The sequence below is a fragment of the Ascaphus truei genome, chromosome 1 (assembly GCF_040206685.1).
Source record: "Ascaphus truei isolate aAscTru1 chromosome 1, aAscTru1.hap1, whole genome shotgun sequence".
Lineage (NCBI taxonomy): Eukaryota > Metazoa > Chordata > Amphibia > Anura > Ascaphidae > Ascaphus > Ascaphus truei.
In genome coordinates this window covers 162,424,329-162,446,941 of record NC_134483.1, presented here as the reverse complement: position 1 = coordinate 162,446,941, position 22,613 = coordinate 162,424,329, and the positions used below count along the sequence as shown (strand labels likewise).

Below are 22,613 nucleotides of genomic sequence, written 5' to 3'. Positions count from 1 at the left end.
ATAAATACATGCATTCCTAATAAGTTTTGGGGGCTTGATCTGGGGTGCATGGGGAATACTTCCAGTTGCAGAAAAACATTGTTGGAGGGCTTTTCCCCTTCCAAAATGGCTGCAGGCGAGCCGCTTGTCTGAATTGTTTGAAGCGTTCAACTTCTGATCATTCAGTCTCCCAGTAAGTGGCGTTTGGGCAGCTTGCTGTTAACGGCAATTTGAAAAAGGTCCTGCAACATACTCAAATCAAATATTTGATCATTCTTTTGATTAAAAGCAGATCAAAAATACAAATCTAGTTGTCATAAATATTCTCACATCCAGGCAATATACACGTTGGATATTACACATGTAGTGTGCTGTGTTGAGCACTAGGACCAAGTCATTGCCCCATGTTCAATTTTAAACTCTCAAATGGCAGCTTTTTAGGTGAATATTCTGAAATGGGAGGGGTTCCACGTGATGACACGGCAGCATCATTGTTAATGACTTTACATGCTGATTTTGTAAGTCTCTCAGCACTGATTTCTGTCTTGGAGGCAATCCAAGTGGCACTTACAGTATATTAAAACAAATGTTTTATTTTACCTTTTTATTAAACTAATTACTTGTTCTCCTGTGATTGATCTGCAAAGATCCCACTTCCCATGGTTCACTATAAATGGCGGCCTTTCAGTTTCAGTTAATCCTTCAGTCGGTGTGTAATTTAGCAGTAGCTAAGGTAACATTGGCTATTGACAGTTTGCAGCTCAAAATGACAAATATTGGCAACAAATGATTGAGATTTGCAAATATCTTGCTCTGCTGGAGAGATGTGCTAAAAAGTCCAAAGGATACTCACAGGACCATCAACAAATTTCCCAGGACTAGAGTTGTTTAATTTTTTTTTGTTTTTGTTTTTAAACTGGCGGCCCCTCCCCCCCACCATCAGCAGCACTGATGCTCCGTGTATTAAATCATTCAAAATGGCATTGAGTTGAATAATAAAATGCAGTAAGTATTTAATACTACAGAAGTGATGAAGTAGGATAGTGCTTGGATTGCCTCTTTAAGATTGATTTATTTCTCAACACTTCATGTGTAAACCGTGGCACTTGTTACACCTAAAATATGGTTCCCTGAACATTGCACAGCATATACATGATAAAACAATTTTGGGGGGAGGGTGAGTACTACTGCAGAAAAATGGTGTTTTGTAAGTGCTAACCTTTCTCAAATTTAAGAATTCTCCCATATTCTAAGTTCAGGTGAAGATGTCTTTACAAACTATCCAGGATCTGAGCCACCCAAACGTTAGTGCAACCTTCTTACAGTTGCTGCTATAAATAGATTGCTAAACCACAGAGGAATATCCCAGAATTCTCTACTATCTGAGGGAAGCGGCAACTGTTTTTTTTTTTTTTTTTTTTTTTTTTAATATATAAATAAAAATGCACAAATGTAGTTTAGAAAGCTTCTCTCCTGTACAAAACAGACATGAGAGCTTTTGCCTTTATGTTTAATCCCATTAGTGCAAGGGGATTCGTGGCACAGATCACAATCCTGTTTTGGCAAAATTTGGGAGGTGGGGAGAAACAGTCCCAGCTGCTCACTAGCTCTTTATTTATAAATGGATGAGCTCCCTTCCTGGTGCGGTCTTCTGTTGCAAGAGATTTAAACCATTTTCTTTCCCCTGTAAGGGACCTATGCTGGTGCCTTTTTGGAGGGCAAGGTTTCAGGACTCTGAGCTTTAAAATATTAGTTATGGGGAACCCCCTGGATACGTGTGTACACTAGTTCCAAGGACACTGTAAAATAATCTGCATTCAGACACTGTTCTTCCTGCATGTTTGGTTAATGATTTCTTTACAAAACTAAAATAGTCTAGTACATTTTGAGATCCAAAGGCTGTATAACTAAATAACGTGACCATAGATTATAAATGTAGGCTATGTAAAACTGAATTGGGCAAAAAAAAAAAAAAAATCTCCATTAAATAAATGTTTGAAACACAGCATGGCAGTGCAGAAGTTAAACTTCTGACCTATGTTTCTTCTCATAAACAAATGTTCCTGGTGTCGTGATTCTTGCCTGTTGGCAATTAATCAATTGCAAATTTTGATGTAGACGCACACAGTCCACAATTGGTTTAGAAATTCAATGTAGTCTGGCTAAAGGTTCGACTGACAAATTAAAGTAGGTTTTTTTTTCTTTCACATTTTAGCATAGTGTAACCACAGGCTAGAGATGAGAACATGCATGAATTACGAAGTAATCTGAGCCCCACATGTAGGCCATACGCCATATTAATATTTTCAGTGGCTAAGTAAATCCTGGTATGTTTATCAAGATGGATTTTTCCTGTTTGTCTCCTTCAGACATAACTATAATGCTCATGAGTCGCCCACCTCCCATCTCTATACCAGCCTCCAGCATTCCAGTGATAAACACAAACTCTGAACGAGGCCAACATAATTGGCATATTCATATCCTTGTTAGTCAGGTTTTTGCAACTATATATAGATAACTAACAAATTGGATAAATATAGATACATAAATGTGTTATTTACCTCACCTGGTACGGAGTAATGGCACAGTCCAGTATGTAAAACATATTAAGTTGCTAGTTGGATATCTGTTTTCTTGCATTTGCTACTCCTGTCAGCTACATGGGATTGCACATATTTCACATTTGTGTAAATCAAAATTTAGCTTGCTAAAAGCAAAGATCTGATGTATAGATTTAATTCCCCCCTCTCTTTGGCTAATTGATACTTATTGCTTAACCTCTTACCAAGATTAAATCTTAGTGGGTGCTTGATAAATATCATATGGACTAGATTAATGGAATGGGTATTGAGGGAGGTGTTGCAAAGTGGCAGGCCTAGGCTGTGGCAGTATAGGAGGTAATGGAAAAGAACCAGGGAAGAACATGAACCTTAAAAGAAACTATGCTGTTTAAAAATGTATATCTATCATGTTGTGGTGACGCCTGCAGTGGGGTGTTTTTATTTATTTTTACTTAAACTAGCGGGTTCCTTAGTGCTGGTCCATGATCACCCCCACCCCTGACATCCAGGGACCCCCTGGTTACTAGAAAAAATTGCCTTTCAATTTGTTTCCTTCCGAAACTACAAACCAAGCTGCTATGTTCAAACAATCCTGCTTAAAATGTCATTTTAAAAATAATTTTTTACTTCATTTTAAATGTGTTTTCTCAGAACACTAAGGGGGCTATTGTAAATCCACTGCCAATTGAGCCTTCAGGCAAAATTCTTTAATGGAGAATTGCTGCCAAAAACATCTCCATCCGCCGCTTTGGCAGATGCCGAATAAGCCCCCTTGTGTCAATCTCCATAGGCATTTTTGTAATGGTACTCAGATCTGCGTTATTGCAGTTTAATGAATAACCCCCAAAGATTTGGGTCCAATCTAACTCTGCACATCTATTCTTAAATACTCAAGATTGGCCAGCTTTGCAGCATTCTAGGGAGGTACTGGCATGAGCAATGGGCAGAATCTATGAAACAGAGCAATGGAGAAATCTAGTAATTCTTATGACTACCAGACCAAATTGGAAGTGTTTTTTTTTTTTTTTTTTTTAGTTTTTTTTTTTTTAAATCTATCTTGACGGCAGAATGTGAGTATATTGTACTTTGACTTTTTAAATGTTTTTTTTTTTTTTTTTTTTTTTTTTTACTACATTTTAACTTTACGGTTGCGTGCATGCTTTAACTATAAAAACTTTAGCAGTGGCTTCATTTATTGGTGTAATGATGCAGCTGGCTGAGGTGTTTTTTCATAATGCAGCGAAACAATGGTGTGCCCAAACCATTTTCCAAATGGTAAAATGCCTCTGGATAAGATGGGAGGTTTTTTTACTATCAAACTCTCCAACGTATGGTGCATGAAAATGGGTAGACTTTCATTCCCCTCAATGTGGGATAGAGGCGCTTCGAAGAAAATAAACACTCATGGAGACATGTTGACCTATAACTTTTGTAGTCTATTTGTATACTTCTATACATAGATTTTCTCACTACTTCTAATGTAGCACGGTACCCCCTGGCTACTATTCTACCCAATGGGCTAGCAGTAAAGCCTGGTATTTACAGGCTTGCCAGTAGTTGGACGAAAAGCCTCTCTGCCGGGAGAGAGAATCAGCGGGCACTGCGAGCAACAAAGTATGATGGCTGGACTGTGCTAAAAAAATATGCCTTTATTAATCCATGAGCAAAAAATAAGATAAAAAGAAGGAAATAGATCCCCTGAGCGCTCTAACGCGTTTCACCCCTATAGGGCTTTGTCAAAGGGGTGAAACGCGTTAGAGCGCTCAGGGGATCTATTTCCCTCTTATCTTATTTTTTGCTCATGGATTAATAAAGGCATTTTTGTTTAGCACAGTCCAGCCGTCATACTTTTTTTTGCTCGCAGTGCTCACTGATTCTCTCTCTCTCCCGGCAGAGAGGCTTTTCGTCTATTTACACTCAGTTTGGAGCACACCTATCCGGATGGATTAATACATGGAGTAAGTGACTCTTATTCATTTATTTACATTTTCAACCTCCCAGGGGAAATTAGCCATTTATGCAGGGTTCACACTTAGGGGTCCGTTGTCGGTCGAGAGACCAGCTCCGGTCAACCCTTTTCCCCTTGCTTGGCTAATCCCTTTACTAGGGGTCAATTCAGGTTATCGCTCCATTAACTCCTTCCCATCCGGAGCTGTTTACATTAAGTATATGGATTTCATACTCTGCAGCACACTTTTTTATTTTTTATTTTTTATTTTTTTTTTGTGTGGGGGGGCCCTCATCCGCTAATTGTTTCCTTTTGCCAGTAGTTGGTATGGGGTTTTCCCCTTCACCTTTTGGTACTGCACTTGAGTGACAGCAGGAGGTGGTACATCCTGTTGTAGCTGGGACAACGGGTGCCCGCCTTCTGGCTGTACTTAAGGGCAGGACCACCCTAAATTAGAAGGTTGTTCCTTTCCTCTGAGGAAGACGGGTCACACGACTGGGAGCCTGAGATTGGGGCCTACCCATGTGCTCTTCCCTGAGGGGTGGAGTGAGTGTGAACCTATACCTCTGCCTCCGCTAGGGAGGTGGGGAAGAGCTAGGTTTGGTGCCCTTGGCCTGTAGTGACGGTCCAGGGACCATCTCCAGTGAGAGCTGATCTAAGGAGATTATCCAGCAGACTGCTGCTGTGTTACTGCAAAGTGTGTTGTAAAAAACGGTTCCTATTTGCAATATATATCCGCCCTGGTGTGTGATCTAACTGGGGGAGAGTAAAAGTTCTACCGTGGGAAATAATCTCCGTACATCCTTGGAGCCTACGGCAGATGGAGGTGCTGCACTGCTAAGTATTATCTGGGGTATGGACCGCAGAATCCTGTTCCTGTGTCCCAAAGTAATCGCGGATGACTAAGCCGTTTTTGTTACCAGCAGGTATACACCACAACCCTGTAATGGTCCTATCTGCGATTGGTGGGTGCTAAATGGGGACACTGGTGTATTGCATATTTAATGACTGTCCATGTAGCCTTAAACATTGGAATTCCCCTTGTAAAAATTATAGTACCATTTTACATTTATGTTAACATTGGAATTTACCAACTGCATTTTGTTTTACTACTTGGTAAAACCATATTCTTTTTGTATGTGAGGTGTGATAAAGCAATGTAAAAGAGGGTTAAGGCTGAACTCCACAAATAAAATAAGACATTGTATTGTATGTCTTTATTTATATAGCGCCATTAATGTACATAGCGCTTCACAGTAGTAATACATGTGGTAATCAAATAAATAACAGATAATATAAATAACAGATCATGGGAAAAGTGCTTTAGACATAAACATAACATTAAGGAAGAGGAGTCCCTGACCCGAGGAGCTTACAGTCTAATTGGTAGGTAGGGAGAACGTACAGAGACAGGAGGGAGTTCTGGTAAGTGCGTCTGCAGGGGGCCAAGCTTTATGTATCATGTGTTCAGAATATCCACAGTGCTATTCATATGCTTCTTTAAGCAAGTGTGTCTTAAGGTAGGTCTTAAAGGTGGACAGAGAGGGTGCTAGTCGGGTACTGAGGGGAAGGGCATACAGTTTACCGGTGCTGCTGGTTCAAGGAAGTACCTGCCAGGCAAAATCCAATGTACACTCAGGAAAAAAGGGGATCCAGCGCTCCACGGATTTCTAAATAAGTAAATTTATTGTGCCACACAACGTTTCGACCAATAGGTCTTTCTTGAGTCACTTGAGAAAAACCTATTGGTCAACGTTGTGTGGCACAATAAATTTACTTAGAAATCCGTGGAGCGCTGGATCCCTTTTTTCCTAGGTGTGATAAAGCAGCAGTCCATGCTGATCTACTCGTGCACATTTCCAATGCGCCTTTTTTTTGTTTTGTTTTTTAACTACGTCCTGAAGATGAGATGGACCTGAGGGGGGAACTCCAATTTGCCTTTCTCCTCACTAGGCATGTTTAAGAGGATGCCATGGAACGTGCTCTTTCAAGCAGTTTTGGAGCATTTTGTATGTCAAATTACCCATTTAAGGATCTTGCTGTAAAACCTTTAGCAGTCTGGTTTGAACGAACGTCCCAGATGTAGCAAATTGATGACCCAATCTGGAAAGTCTCGATGCTTGCTTCTTGTATTGCTCATAATCCTAAATGAAAGTGACTTAATTTTTGCTGGGTTAACTTGCTGGGATTAATTGTTCCTTGTCATGTGAATAAAATCACATTTGACAGGTTGCTATTTAACTTAACAATAGCCTATTAATCAATGAGGTTCTGAGACCTTTGGAAGGCTGAACTAACTTTTTTTTGGGGGGGGAGGGGCGGGGGAAGAGGGGTAAAGGAGATGGGTTCTGACCAGGATTTTCTGAAGTTGTGGTATGTTTTGAACTAGTCTAGCTGCTTTCTAATTGGCTGACATATTTTGGTGTACTAATACTTGCCTGTCTTATGATTTTAGAGGAGGTTGTTAAATGACCATTAAGACCTGTTGCCCAGCTCAAATAAAATGGAAAATACTGACTGGAGAGTCAACTAGAAGAGATTACCATTGAGAGACCCCATTAAATGTTCCACCTACAGAGCTCTTCAAAAAGGCTTCTTTCCCTCAAGTTCAACAGTGCAACAGGGAATCATTGTTTTAAATACAATTGACAAGTAAACACAAGGGTCTTCTGGTTGAACAATTGGACACCACACTTCGGTTTGTATGCCAGCTGTAGGCGTTCCTAGCAACACGTTTCATTCATGCCTGCTTAGTGTTTGTTTAGGTTCTTGTAGGTTATCCACAATGTAGACCTTGAGAACATAGAGTTAATTTAAAGTTGCTGAAACAAGCAGTCTTTACAGATCAATTTAATAACTGTACAAGAGACGCAATGTTGCAGGGAGTACAGTATATGCATCTATGACCTGCTTCTGTGTGGACAAGGTGTGCTTCATAGCATGGAGGCTGGGGAACGAGATGGAATAAGGATGGGACAAAGCTTTGATGAAATTACAGATGACTGACTACAGTATTTATGGCTTTAAAAAAAACAAATGTATAACTGCTGTGCAATTTTACACCAGTGTCTGCTTCTTGAACAAGAAATCCTTCAATGCTTGAGTATCGGTCTACTTGTACCGTTATGTTAAACTAAATATTGTTCTTGCTTTGAAGTACCATAAACAAAGCAAAAAGTGGGGGAGGAAGGAGAGGCTGTTCCTGTTCAGTGACAATCCATTTTCTGTTTTACTTTGACATTCTAATCAGTGGTTGTACAACTGCAGCATTCAGTGTCAAAAGCAATGACTAGTGATTTCTAAAACAATATACCCCTTTCAAGGATCCTAATGCCTTTCTGATTGTACTGGTCGTCTCTGGCATGCTTCTAACATTCTTGAATGAGTTTCTATTATTGACTTGACAATAGTGATTTGTGGCTACCACTTACAAACATCTTCGCTATAATCTATTCACTGCCAGGGAGGCCAGCAACATCTAGCTTTCAATCCTATATGGAAATTGCACTAAACTGAAAGTTTGCCTCTGTGAAACAGTGCCTCTTACGGGTGCTTCGGAGTTGCATGTTTAGCCCGACAGCTTCTAAAGCCGCAATCCCACTGCATGTCCCCTACAGTTTCAATGTGTTCAAATTAAAATGCATATGGCAAGGATTGCAGCTTTAAAAAGTATGTCCGATGTAAACACAATCTTGTGCTATTGTAGAAAGGGGTTAATGTCTACTTTTTCATTTTTTTTTTTAAAGACCCATTTGTCACATACTTCAATTGTAACTACTGTATACATTAAAGACCATTTTATAGAAAAAGTGACTGACTTGTGGCCAAACTGCTCTAAAGTCCCTTTTCTGTTTTTGTGGTAATTTGCATGGATATGTTCAACTGACCCGCTTCATTCACGCCTCCAAAAGCTCGTAGATTTTTAGTCATTCAATGACCTGTCATGCTGTGCTCATTGAAATTAGTCATGTGGGACATGTTCTTATGCTTGCAAAGGCCCACAACTGACTCAAGGGAGGCAAATATTTACTTTGGGGTGGTATAGTTGATTAACTAAAATGATCTAACTTTGCAGAGCTATTACGCTGCTTTAAATCCTGTGCGCGCAAATAACTTTCAAGCCTGAAGTCTTGCTCTGTTAATACGTCTTGATTGTCTGTTCTACAGGTATTGTGCAGAATCAGAAATAAGTGCTCCCAAAACTGTCCATAAAAAAGCTTGGATGTGGGGTTGATTTTTAACTAACTGATAAAAAGTAAATGGGCACAGCATGGTTATAATTAAACGTGGTGGCTATATCTCCAAGGCCCCGCTCACACAGCGTGCTACACAACGTGCGCATGTTCCTCACAGATTCCTGTCAGCCAGTGGTAGTGTCCAGTATTGCTGTAGCGGGAGACTTGTCGCTGCTGCAGCCAGAAATCAGATGCACATCAATGTAATGTAAACATTGATAGACCCAAAACACATCTGGCCATGAGCACAAACTTTTCATTGGAGTTTTGGTTTTAATTTTGCCCGTGTATCTAAAATGGTAATGTCTTATGAGCCAATGTATCAGATGCAAATTTATCATTGACATTAAACACTCGTTTTACATAGTTATGTTTATTGAAAATAATGGTGACATATTCAAAAGCATGCACAAAACAATTTATAAAATAACCAAGTAGAAAAATGAAATATTTCTCATATGCATTTTAAACATACCAAATGGGATCGCAGAAATATGTGGAACCTGATTTTAAGAACACTCGTCCTTCGTGTACTTTGAATGATTCGGCACTTGTTTATACTTCCTGGGTGTCTCCTTGTGTCGGATCATTCCATCTGCTGGGGATCATCACACATCGCACAGCAATGTGAGGCGCAGACACTGTGGCGAAGTCCCCAGTGTGAACATGGCCTTAGCGTTTGTCTCAAGTGTGTATGTGATTTTCTAGGTTTGGGTGGCTCCAGAGCTGAACAGTGATTCAACTCCAGGACGCCCTCCTTCCCGAGATACTTACAGCTGTGCACATAAGGCCCCGATTATAGTGCCCGGACGGGTGGCGTTGCTGCTAGCAAAAGTTATATTTTGCTTTGCGGCGGTGTGGGCGTACTGGTACTTGATTTGTTCAGGGGCTGTCACATGAGGCGACAGCCCTTAATCAAATTTCCAGCTTCCGAAGTTCACGTCGCATTGTCGACATCGCGCTTACTATAAGCGCACGCGGCGGCAATGTATTTGTTTTTGGGCCCTGTCGCGGGCACTATAAGCACGGCCTTAGATCCCCAAAGATCCTGGGGGATAAAAGACCTCTATGCCATCCCTGTCGGCTTCATGTGCTGCAGGACCTTCAAACAGGGCTGCATCACCTTATGATGTAAGGTTCTCAGGAAACACGGGGTTCTCGGGGCTGAAGGAAACATAGTTCAGATCCTAAGACCCCTTGCTTCAAACATTTGCCACTTGCAGGCTAATGTACTGCAAATGTTCTAACAAGGTTGAGTGTAGGACTTGTGTTCATGTCTTAAATATTGAAAGGGTCCTAAGCTTTTAGTTTGTTTTCCAAGCCATCTCCGCCTGACGTAAACTGTTGCTAGTTCTGTGCATCTTCAATTGCATGAGCACTCCGAGTTCACTTCCTATGCTTTTTTAACCCTTGCAGGCTTCCTTGTATTTATTTGAAATTGTTGCTGTGCTCTTTCCTTAGAGGCTAAAACAGTTGTGATTTTCAGAGCAGAGTCCTACACTTTTTTTTAATATATAAACACTGGATTGGAGAGGGGTCTCCAGAGCTGAACTCCATTGAATTTCAGCTCTGGGTACCCATGCTTCCTGAGACTCCTCCCTTGGTGGCTGCCAGTAGCCACTCAAGGGTTTAATGTCTTCTTTTTAGAGCTCCTGGGCCAATAGGAAGCAGTGATGTTGTAGCGTGTAGCTTCCTATTGGCACATGTGGTGAAGCTGAAAACTGCAGATACCGGAACCCCCTTTGGAGGGAAGTATCTACAGAAGCGGGGTGGCTCTTCAATTCTGTATTAAATGAAGAGCAGAAAAACTGCTTGGATTGCTCCTTTTACCACCACTCACTCTCTCAAATAATGGGGGGAGGGATGAGGTGGAAATGAACACAATTGAAAATAATTGCATAGTATTAGATATGAATGCAGGTTTACAGAATGTGCCTTTTTTTCCCCGTCTGATTCACTCGCCCTCTTGGCGTACTGATTAAGGCCTTGAATGGCTGCATATGCAATCCGTGGCTGTCAGGCCTTCTGAAATTTGGAGCATGAATAATTCAGTAGGCAGGAAATTAATTTAAAAAAAAATTATTTTATTGTTTCCCTTCCCCCTTTTTTCTCCATATGGCTATCTCCACTAGTTGTGACTGCAATGCTTGCTTAGTTTATTTTCAGACCTAGACAAGTCTGATCTGCTTAAGAGGAATAGCCAGGGATCTAGTGGGGTATCTAAATGCAGTTTTTGTGAGGACAACTTTTATTCCCATACTTGCTACCTGTGGTCAAGACCACATATAACTTAGCCATTGGACATCTTGCGTGGCTGCACTGAGTCGCGCACGCCTGTCACCTGAGCGAGCTCTGGACTCTGATGCGCTTGCGATGGGGAGGCGTGGCCACACCAGACTGGTTCACCCTCAATGGCTGAACCGTTCGTGATGCTGCCGTCGCGTAAAAAAACCCAGTACGTTTGTCATATCCTGTCGCCCTATGGCCTGCCTGGGAGCTACTGTATTTTAGTTGTGTGCACTATGGCCACAGCCTTGGCCTAAAGTCATCCAGTCCTTTGTCCAGCTCCTCATTGAGATCTGCTTCACACAGACCTGTATTGTGGTCTGAATTCTGTAGCGCCCTCAGTAATGACCATATAGTTGGGAGGTGTTTCTCGGGGTCCAACCTACCCAGGCACAATCATTCCTATGCTAGTAATTTTATATGGATCCATGTTAACCTGGAGCCTAGGCGGTATATGGATACCAGTATAATGGTGCCCTCATTGGGGCTGGTGGAACATTTTAAGCTTGTCCTTAAGTGCAGCAGTGGGAGTCATGAGCTACGGTGACACAGTTGGGCTCTGTACTACAGTCGGGCGGCCTGGCAAAGGATAAGGAAGGGTTTTGGTAAACAAACTCTGGTTTAAAATCAAACAAAGCTGTGGCCCTTTATCTGCAAATACCGTCATTCTTTGGTGGGGGGAAGTGGGCACTTAGCACGTCATGTTAAACGGAGGTGTATTTTGGGCATGTTTCTGTACCAGCATAATTACTTTATATATATATATATTTTTATTTATTTTTCTTGAGAATCTTGGATGATTGTTTAGTTGGAGAGGCTGAAATTGCTTTTGTTTACACTATTTTGCATATTGTGTGCCATCTGCCATGATTTTGGCACAAAGTAACCGCAGAACATGTAGAAGATTAAGACAAGAATTGGTTATCACACACGCTGTTGGAAAATGCTAAATGTTGGTTGCTTGGTTACTCAGTGCTTGAGTCTCATGTAAATCTAATAATTAAAGAGACGAACGGTCCTTCAGAGCTGAAAATGGCAGTTGATCTCTGGTTCCCATCCTATTGGTTAAGGGGTATTGCTGCTATAAGCGTCTGGTCAAAATGGTTGTCTCCCTTCTGCAGTTAAACCTCAAATGATTAAGGAATCAATCTCCAGCATCCAACACCAAAAAATACTAACATTATAGGAGTTCAACTCCTCTGGGCTTATTGAGGAAAGGGTGAGCCTGATGCGTTAATTTCAAGAGTATTTGGGAGACTAAAAACGCATAATTACTACAGAGTTTGGCATACTTGCTCTTGGTGGCCATTGTCCATGCATCAAAGCCTTACATGTATTTAAATTTATATCCACCCTTCTTTTTTTATTTAACTTTGCCTCATTTGTGTTGCATGGACATGACACTCTTTGCATAGTTGCTGTGGGTGGGTTAAGGATGGTATCTCTAGCTATTGCATGGTTTCAGAGCAACTTCTGTAACTCCCTAATAGTTTTACTATTGATTATGAAAAGACTGTTTCTTACAGCTGCATTTCGCACATACCTCAGTAAGTTATCAATGTTAATATTTACGACTTTGCAACCGACACGATAATTGGGTTGCGCTTATTTTTTCATTCCGTGCTTTTGACAGAGCGGCTCCGTCATACACATGCTAGTTTCTGAAGGCCAGCCTAATCTGACATGAATGAGCCCCCTCTATTTCAGTTTGTCATCCAGAGCCTGCTTGCATCATGTGATTTGCTCATGGAGCAATCACATGACATGCCAGAGGCACTGTATGTGTTAAATATACAGATGAACGTCTTTATTGCTACAGGTGCCAAGACGTTGTACTAACTAGACATGAAACAATAGGTTTGTGTTCAGACATGTTGTACTAATTTATATGCTTCTTTAGAATAAGTTTGTTTCTCACCCTTTCCCCCTCACCAGAAGGTTTGTGGCATATATAAATGATGTAAAAATTAAAAAAAAAAAACTTGTCTTGTATAGTGCTGACAGTGTATGCAGCACTGTACTTTTTTTTTTTTTTTTGCCAGACTAGTCCCTGCCCTGTAGAGCTTACAATCTATTTATTTTTTTTGTGCCTGAAGCATAAGTAGGTGGCACCAGGCTCCCCTGTTTCAAACTCATTGCCATTTGTTTTTTAGTCTGTGGCTTTACTCAAAGCCACTCTTTCAGACCGAGGCAGATTTGAAGATTCGCCTCCCCATGGCACTTACCTGTGGTGGCCGCCTCCTTGCTGCCACCTTCCTTCTCCCAAATCGCAGCGTCCAATGACCGTGGACATCACCAACATCTGCAGCGTAATTGGGCGATGCATTTTAGAAGGAGGGAGGCGGCCGCCACAGCCAAGTGCCTTCCATCAGGCTCGAGCGATAATCTGTTTATGGGGACGGGGGTTCTTCTCTGGGGGGTATTTGCTAGTTCAGAGAAGTCGCCGCCTTAGACTTTCTCTTCCATTATGTTAGATCTCTACAGATCAGGTCCTTTTCTAGGGCAAGCAAAACACACTTCTCCCGGGAGCACATGGAACGCAACGGATATGGGATGCTTTCAAATAGTATGGTAGACGAGCTCGGAGCTGTAAGAATTCAAGGAGGCTGATGGTTGAATTCCCACAACTGAGTTTTTTAATGGTTCACGAAGCAGGTTTTATACATAAGGCAGGGACAAAAATACAGTTGTCATCTGTTACAAATATGGATACACATCTAAATTTACATGTAACCTCTACATAATGCCTTTTCTGTAGATCTTAAAGCATTTAACTGCTGAGCAAGAGGAATATACAATGGTGACTTATAAGGCAGCCCTATCGGCTGTAGCCTTGTTTTAACAACATATGACAGGCACGAAACAGTTGGTCTAAAAGCTATTTACAATAGCATCCCGTGAAAATAGCAAGGCCAGCGTATTCTGTTTAACCTTATCAATTCCAGAGCTGACAGACAGTTTTAACCTTACACATTACTTCTGTTTTGGACTCGCAGCCCCAGTGTTTTGAGTTCACAGAAAACGCTGTACTTCACATTCTCTAGAGGAGGTTGACTGCTCAACTGTCACTAAACTATTAACGCCCCTATGTGTTTCTAATCTTTGTGTTTATTCCTTTGCCCCATTGAACTGCAACCCTATTTATTCCTCGTAGGTGCAAGAACACTATGCGAGGAGTCCCAGTTTCAGTGCAGTAACGGGCGCTGTATTACCTCGCTGTGGAAGTGTGACGGAGATGAAGATTGTTCTGATGGGAGTGACGAGAGCTCGTGTGGTAAGCACCTACTGGCTCTACATTGTTTCCAAATGGGTGTTAGTTGCTGACGAGCAGGAATCGAATCCTTCAGCAACAGCGCAGGTCTTGAGTTGGAACAAATGCTTATTGTACATGGCTTTTCCCCAGGGTAGATCAGTAATGGTGCTGGGTACAATATATCAACCTAGCTTGAACGTAGATTAGACTCCATTCCACTGTATTTTGGCTTATAGCCTTTTTTTTTTTTTTTTTTTTAAACCAGAGACATAACATAAAACACAGACAAAGCTCAGTGCACATCCAGAAAAACTTATATACGGTGCAGTGCCTAAATATACAGGTATAAATAACTAATAAATAAAATGGTCTTTTAGTTTAACATTTTGGCCAAATTGTTGTAAGCCCTTGAGCCAAACTTCACGGCAGACCACGTTCAAGGGTCCCTACACTAATATAAATTCTTAATAACCTGTGCATTGCCAGGAAGAATGATTTATAATAAATCTGTCAATATGAGTTGCAAAAGTTCTAAGTCTGATTGAAGCTTTTATTAACCTGTACATTACCAGGAAAAGCACTCTGTAATAGATTTGTCACAATCACACTGCATGCAGGCAAGTTCCCCTGATAGTTGGAGATGCCATGGAGTGAGCTTTTAACCATTTAAATGTGGGAGGGAGTGAGCTTCAATTGGATAGGAGGTTGCCACCCTCCAAAACAGCCAAGACTAGCTGCACAAGCTCACTCCCTCCCACATTTAAATGGTTAAAAGCTCACTCCATGGCATCTCCAACTATCAGGGGAACTTGCCTGCATGCAGTGTGATTGTGACAAATCTATTACAGAGTGCTTTTCCTGGTAATGTACAGGTTAATAAAAGCTTCAATCAGACTTAGAACTTTTGCAACTCATATTGACAGATTTATTATAAATCATTCTTCCTGGCAATGCACAGGTTATTAAGAATTTATATTAGTGTAGGGACCCTTGAACGTGGTCTGCCGTGAAGTTTGGCTCAAGGGCTTACAACAATTTGGCCAAAATGTTAAACTAAAAGACCATTTTATTTATTAGTTATTTATACATGTATATTTAGGCACTGCACCGTATATAAGTTTTTCTGGATGTGCACTGAGCTTTGTCTGTGTTTTATGTTATGTCTCTGGTTTTAAATATAAATTGCCATGCTCAGTAGCACTCCTCTGTGAAACTTATATGCTTATATATATGTTGTGGGTATTTTGGGGGTTCAATTTGAGCTTGTAGGTGTTCTGTATGTTTTATAGCCTTTTTTACCTATTTTAAGTTGATTGACAGTGCTATATAAAACTATGGACTAGCATGGAGTAAAATATATAGCGTTTAGATTCTATAAGGAACAGTACATATTGCTCCATTTTAGGATAGTTTTATCTTAAACCATACATTCTGCAGGCTATGCAATAAGATTATGGTGAGGGAATATGCTTGTGAGAAAACTTAGTCTTTATTTGATAATTGGGAACAGGGGCTCATGCCACCTCCGTCTTGTAGCATGTAGCTGACAAAAAGGAAAACGTTAACTTTGGCACACTTGAATGCACTGAATTAACGATCTACTCCAATAACCACCTCAGAACACACTTATTGAAAATTTTTCATACATTGACACAAAGGAAAGCGACCTGCAATTCATGGACCTATCCCAATGCTCATTTACTGATGACTGTCCTGTACCTTTTTCCAGAAGAACTTTAAACTAGCAACAAGTGGGAATAGCTGTGTCCTGTTGCATTAGTGCAGAGTAAATGAGTACTTCAGTATTAGGCGATACTTTTAATTTATAAAAAATAAATATTTGGACTAACAAATGATACAGGACAAGCTTTTGAGAGTTCTGCTCTCCCTCAGGTAATCAATACTGATTTACAGAGATTCCTTGAAATTAACCCATGAATACTTTATATGTAAAGATGGGGAATAATTGCCCAAAGTAGGCGGAATGGACACTATACTTGGTTTTGGTTGGCATGTATATCTTTAATGCCCACAGCTGCACTTAATGCTTTACAAATGAGACCATACAGTAAGGGAATTATAATACAATAAGTGCAATCGGACAATGGGTTAAGAAATCCCTGTCCTAAAGAGCTTACAAAATAAAATGGTATATTGGGATACTTAGACAGCAGGTGAGCAAGTAAGTGCAGTAGATAGCAGTATTGGCCACATGGTTGATAGGACCTTCCTGAGTGGGAAGGTAGCCACGAGTCTATGTTAATTAAATGCTTAATATAAAGCTGGAAACCAATCAATATTCTACATGTATTAAACTTCAGTTCTGTACTATGAGAAAATACTTGTAGCATTTTTTTTTTACCCTTCTAAATTACATATTTTATGTATTACAATGTAACAAGTATTTTTGGTTCTATAGCAACCATTTCCAAAGTCACATCCCCTTCCTCTTCTGAATCAGACTCTGGCCCTGCCCTCTCTAGCAGTGCACCAATTGTATCTAGTGACTGCCTGGTCACACCATCTTGCCCACAACTTTGCATCTTTGGCCCTCTTCTGCTGCACTGACTGACATTTAGTGAACCCTGAGCCAAATCTTCGATCACAGGAGAACGGATTGACCGGCAACTTGGCTATTTACGTATCGATGTGTGGATTGTATTGATGCCCATGTTAAAGGGAAAACTTATTGTTTTTAAAAACCAATCAGCTTGGACTGCTTTTTAAGAGCTGTTTGACTTCAAGGTGGAGTTTATTATTATTTATTATTATTCCGAGTGAGGGAGTTCTACAGATAAAGGGCTGAAGTCAAGAGCAGTAGTTGGAAAGGAGTTATGGGTAGAGAGCATGATGCATAACAAAGAGCAAACCAGTTATGTAGGGAGGAGCTGATGAGCCTTGAAGCTAGAGGACACTAGGTGATTTATAATTTGATGGGGGGGGGGGGGGATTTAAGGAGATGTACAGAGACTGTTTTGGGGGAAAGGGAAATTATTCTAGTAGCAGAATTTTGGAGAGCTTGCAAAGGAGAAAGTTGAGGCAGGAAGGCCTGTTAACAGTATGTTACAATGTAAGTGTTATACATTAAAACCTGGCTGCTTACTGGAGGGGGACGTTTTGATAAACTCATGTCCCAGATTTTACTTTTTAAAACCAATGGTGTAACATGCAACATGCACTTCCTTGTACACTTGTGTATGAACTATTTATTGCATTAATGTTTGGGGTGTTCCTTATCTAGTAAACACTACCACTTTACACCAGTTACTTGCTTTTCATAAAAATAGCATTGGCAGACTGTATTTTTGTTTGCGTGTTATGCCAAGTTTGTAATGTGAGCTTTTAAAATTCCTCCGCTCTGCTGCCAGAGTTTACATGTTCAGCTGGATTAAATCTTTAACATGCAATTTAAAAGTAGGCAAGGGCATTCCATAGTTTCACCCAACACATACTGTAGTCTGCAGTGACTGCTATCTGAAAGACATAGGTTGGAGGCAATTTTTCTGAATGGTAGATCAGGCATGCTTGGGTTTCAGTAGCTGGGACCAAAGTTTACTAATGATGGTAACTTGTGTGGCTTTTTTTTATTTTTTATTTTTTTTAAACACGCCACACATGGTCAGTTCTGGGGAGCCCCAGTTAAGAGATGCTGACTACGTAACCTGATTTAAATCTCCCTCTGGAAACATAATGGCTGCCAAGTTTGTTGCATATAAGAAGTTACAACATAATCGGTTGTGGCTTCCCATTTGGCCATTTTAAATGCCTTTAAATCCGGAAGTAATTCTAGGAACTTGACCAGTAAGTGCCTTAAACACTGGGGGATCATTGGAGATTAAAATGGTGCACTTCAACTCTGGAGGATTCCCAGTTCCAATCCTGCAGTGGCTGGGGCGCAAAAAACAAATGGGTTGGTGGATTGCTTCTTTAATTGGATTTTCATTTTTTTTTTTTTTCTCCCCTCTTCTGCCAGGAGTTCGGTTAAATGTTAAATTTCTTAATTGCACAAGTAGTTGCCTGAAATGTAATTTGTCTAGAACACTTAATATTTTGAATTTCCAAACTCTGTAGAAATATATACAATGTAACTTAAGTTTCTTGACTTTATTATGGAAGTGTAGCTCTCGGGGTGTGGTTTTTTTTTTTTTTTTTTTTTTTTTTTTTTTTTTTTTTTGCTGATCTAAATCGGTGGTGGCAAACTCACAGTTCTCAAGGGCCACAAACAGGTCGTGATATCCCTGCTTCAGCAAAGGTGGCTCAGTCAATGACAGCCACTTGTGCTGAAGCAGGGATCCTGAACCTGACCTATTTGTGGCCCTTGGACTGGAGTTGGCCACTCCTGCTTTAGTTCATGACCTAGCAACATGCTGAGCTGCCACAGCTCTTGCCACTGATTTGACATCCTTTGGGTACCCTTTAATAATCTTCTGCCAATCTTTTAACCCCTTCACTGTTTGAGTGAAGAAGTTGGCATTTCCCTGGACAGTACATGAAGCTGTGGACAGTGGATACCGATTCTTTTAATGTTTGGTGAATTTACAGTGTACGCTCAAAAGGATAACATGCATGTAGCAATCTTCAATAAAGATTGGATCTGAGCATGCCTGAACAAGGCTGGAGTTTAGACTTTTGGAATGCTTTTAATTTTTCAATATAATATTTTTTTACTGCCCTTATGACAAACTATCACATACTATAGGTTCTTGATCCTGGATGCAGCACTAAAGTGCTGTTGGACTTCTGGCAACAAAGTTAATTGAAGGGTCTTCTGTTACATTTTGAGGACAGAGTGCATTTCCTGCCACATTTTGAGGACAGTGCATTTCCTGCCACATTTGAGTTGGGTGGAACTTTCTCTATTCCAGATGACACCCTGTTGTCACTTGATAACCAAAGTAAACCTCACAATTTAAACTTTTGTGTAGCCCCCCTTGTAAAGGGTTGCTAACATGGCTGTTCTATGCTGGGCCTCACCCTTGTTTGCCATGTGATCTAAACATGTAGGGATATTTGAGGGGAGCATCTGGGAGAGTGCATAATTAATGTTGTTTTTTAAAGTAATTGCATAGATCAGGCCCCCCTGTTATGGTGTCAGTAAAATTAGAATCCCTGGGGGAGAAAAAGGAATGGTCCTGAATCCGTAATGAAAAGGAAAATAGCACACCATAGAGGGCTCCTGGGTGCCAGCAGATCAGTGCAAATATTTAATCAGTTTGTATGGAAGTTGCAGTTCCCAAACAGGCAAAAGGTATTGGGTCAAGTAAGACCCACCAGAAATACCGTAGGGGCCCAGAGTAATCTGATCTGAAGCAACAAGGGGGGTCGGGTCCCTTAATTACAGCGTCAAAGTACCTCCATTGGAATGTTTAGTAGGCACTGATGGACATGACTATAGTTATTCCATTTTATAAAATACAATTTAACGTGTGTTCCCTGTCCATGGGGACACAAATGAGTTGTACTACAAAAGTTACTGGCGCCCATTCTACAGCCTTACGTCATCACCATCACACCTAAATCCTGCCACTGAGTCCAAGTAACGCATGCTGAGTAGCCATATATGACAAACCAATGTTATCCCCCTAGAAGCCAGACAGGGAGGGTTACATAGTGTTAATTTTGACTTTTGCATTCTGTCAGCATCACACTGAGAATTTACTTTTAGTATATTAAAAATGTACAATTCTACACTGGTTTCATATCTGCTTACTTTTTACCATTCTACAGTGAAAAAAACATGTGCAGAGTCTGACTTTGTTTGCAATAATGGCCAGTGTGTCCCCAACCGGTGGCAGTGTGATGGAGACCCAGATTGTGAAGATGCATCGGATGAGACGCCAGAGCTGTGCCGTAAGTGATGCAGACTTGTGCTGCCCAGCTATAGCTATGCTGACGATGGTTCCTGTGACCTACAGTATGTCTTTACCCGTCTAATGCTGATGTGACTCATTCGACATACAGTAATGTCAGGCCTGTGATGGCTGCATGAATTAATTTTAGGAAATAGCTTGCACTATTGCAAGATGCATTGTATAAATTTATTTATTTGCAACAGCAGCATTTGTTTAGGTACAAATATGCAAGTCTTGAGACTAAAAATAGAGTATTTTGTCAATACCTGCTTAATTCTTGTTATAGGACCAGAGTTCAGCATTGAAGAAAAATCGCTATAAATTGATTACATTAAGGGTGACTGCATCTTCACAACAAGGAAGATATTGGCTCCTTCATTTTTAAAATCCAGTGATTATCCTAAAGACTAGATAGTGTACTCTAGCTGTCATTTGACCTCAGTCTGTGTTTTTTGCTTCAGTGTTGAGTGACATCTGTGCACAGTTGGCATCTGACCTCAGTTACTGTAGCAGCACTGAACTGGATAGATACAATGGTGTTCAATTTTTTTTCCGAAGGTAAGGAGCGATGCGTTGTGGAGGCCAGCGGTAGGATGTTCAATACGTCTCTAGTGATTCTGCGCTATTGATCTCGATTTAGGGCGGCTTTTTGGGCTTCAGCTACTGTGAAGTGGAGCGGTTTGAGATCTTGCGCCACCTGATTCGACCACGTTTTCTTTGGAGCATTTCGGTCCACTTTCCAGCCTATGGGTCGTGTGGTGTTGAGGCACTGGTATGGTAGTCTGGGGATGTCCATACAGCAGACGTGGCCAAACCACCTAAGTCTTTGTCACTTAATGTAATGGTGGATTGGTTTTGACAGGCTAACCGTACATCTTTCCATCGGTCTCGTAGCGCAATATGGAGTAGGTTGCGTAGACATTTTGGTTGGATTCTATCAGATGCATTGTAAGGAACCCCAACGCTCTCTAAAATAGTGAAGAAAAATGCAGCACACCATTTGATTTTGTCACATACCCACACTAATAATATGGAGTGAGAAACAAACAAACAAATCTATCTATATATCCTTAAGTCGTTGTTCGTCTGCTGCTGTCCACAAAAGATGGCTTGTCATCTCATAGAACTAAAAGGAAGAAGTCCACGACTCAGTGTAGTATAAAAAAATACCACCTGTCACATTACATGTTTAAAAACAGATATTATGTACGTGCACTTCTCACATCTTCATTCACAATACAGTATAGATTTTTTTTTATACTACACGGAGTTGTGCACTTGTTCGTCTCCCCCTCCCCCCTTCCCCATGCACGTGTGATATCAGATGCATTGTAAATTCTTCTGTACTTGGCACAATTTTTATGTGACCTGACCATTGCAGGGAACCCTTTTGGGACATCCAAGTATTTCTAGGAGCCCTGATTCAAACAGAGGAGCTGAAGGGAGGACTGCACACAGACAAAAGTACTCTTCCATTAGTGCTTGGGAGATAATACTAATTTGATGTCATTCAGGCAGTGAAAGGGTTATATCCGTGTTGGGACCTATAGTGCTCTATTTGCCTGCATGGTATGGGCTATCTCACAATGAAACACTGCAGCTTTAACAGTTTAGAGCACTGCGGGCTGAAACTTGTAACGTGTATAAATTCTGCCAATTGGGACCCCAAATTTTGCACTCAAGTTTTGACATTTTGGTCGATATAGGTGTTAAACGTACGTGCTAACAAGGGATAAAAGCAGCAGTCTGCACTAAAACGTGTCCTTTTCAAAACTTGAGTATTACAATCTTAGCAAAGAAGCAGATTTTTATTGGTGTTTGAAGTGGTCTAGGAAGAGCTTCAGACTGATCTGGGCAGCAAGTTAGAATGAAGATTACTATGGTAACCGTAGAAGATGGAGATTACTTTTTTTTTAACGTGAAGCTTTTTCAGATCCCTACCCATGAATTAATAATGGTAGCCAAAATATTAATCTCGAATGATATTTCTGTTTTTTTAAAACTATATATAAAAAAAATAGTTGTGTACTCCACACAGGTGTGGGGGAGAGGGTGGCAGCAGAGCTAATATTTTCTTTTAGCACCAAGGACTACCAGGGAAGGTGCTTCTGCAAATTTGAATCCCCTGCAGGAAGCTGTAACAGTTGGTGTGGATTCCCATTGGCCCCACATAATGCAAGATTTAACCCCCATTTTGTTTCACCTGGAGGGCTTGGCTCCAGTGCTACCATTTACAGGTTTATGCATGGCAGGAACCGGGGGTACCCAGAGGCTATTAAAAAAACCTCTAACTTGCTAGTCCAATGCACGGTGTCTCAGGAACCTTATTATTGTACTATCTTTCTGTGGTAAGGAGTTTCAGAAAGTACTAAACTTCAGGTGAAGCTGAATATGGTTTGTAAGGTTTTCCATGTGTTTATACTATGAACAGATTTTGTCTTTACAAAAGCATAAATAAGCATGAGACAGGTTGAAAACAAGTGCATGGTCTGTCGGCTC

At 40.7% G+C, this 22,613-nt stretch overlaps 1 protein-coding gene across 2 annotated transcripts in view; it reads left to right on the top strand.

Moving 5' to 3' along the window:
• The window catches only part of VLDLR (very low density lipoprotein receptor), a 51,042-nt gene that overhangs the window by 10,424 nt on the left and 18,005 nt on the right, over positions 1 to 22,613 (top strand). For both annotated transcript variants that reach the window (XM_075597176.1, XM_075597187.1), the window contains exons 2-3: positions 14,164 to 14,283; positions 19,990 to 20,112. In XM_075597176.1, the coding sequence (XP_075453291.1) occupies positions 14,164 to 14,283; positions 19,990 to 20,112 (243 nt within the window). The remainder of the gene's footprint in view (positions 1 to 14,163; positions 14,284 to 19,989; positions 20,113 to 22,613) is intronic.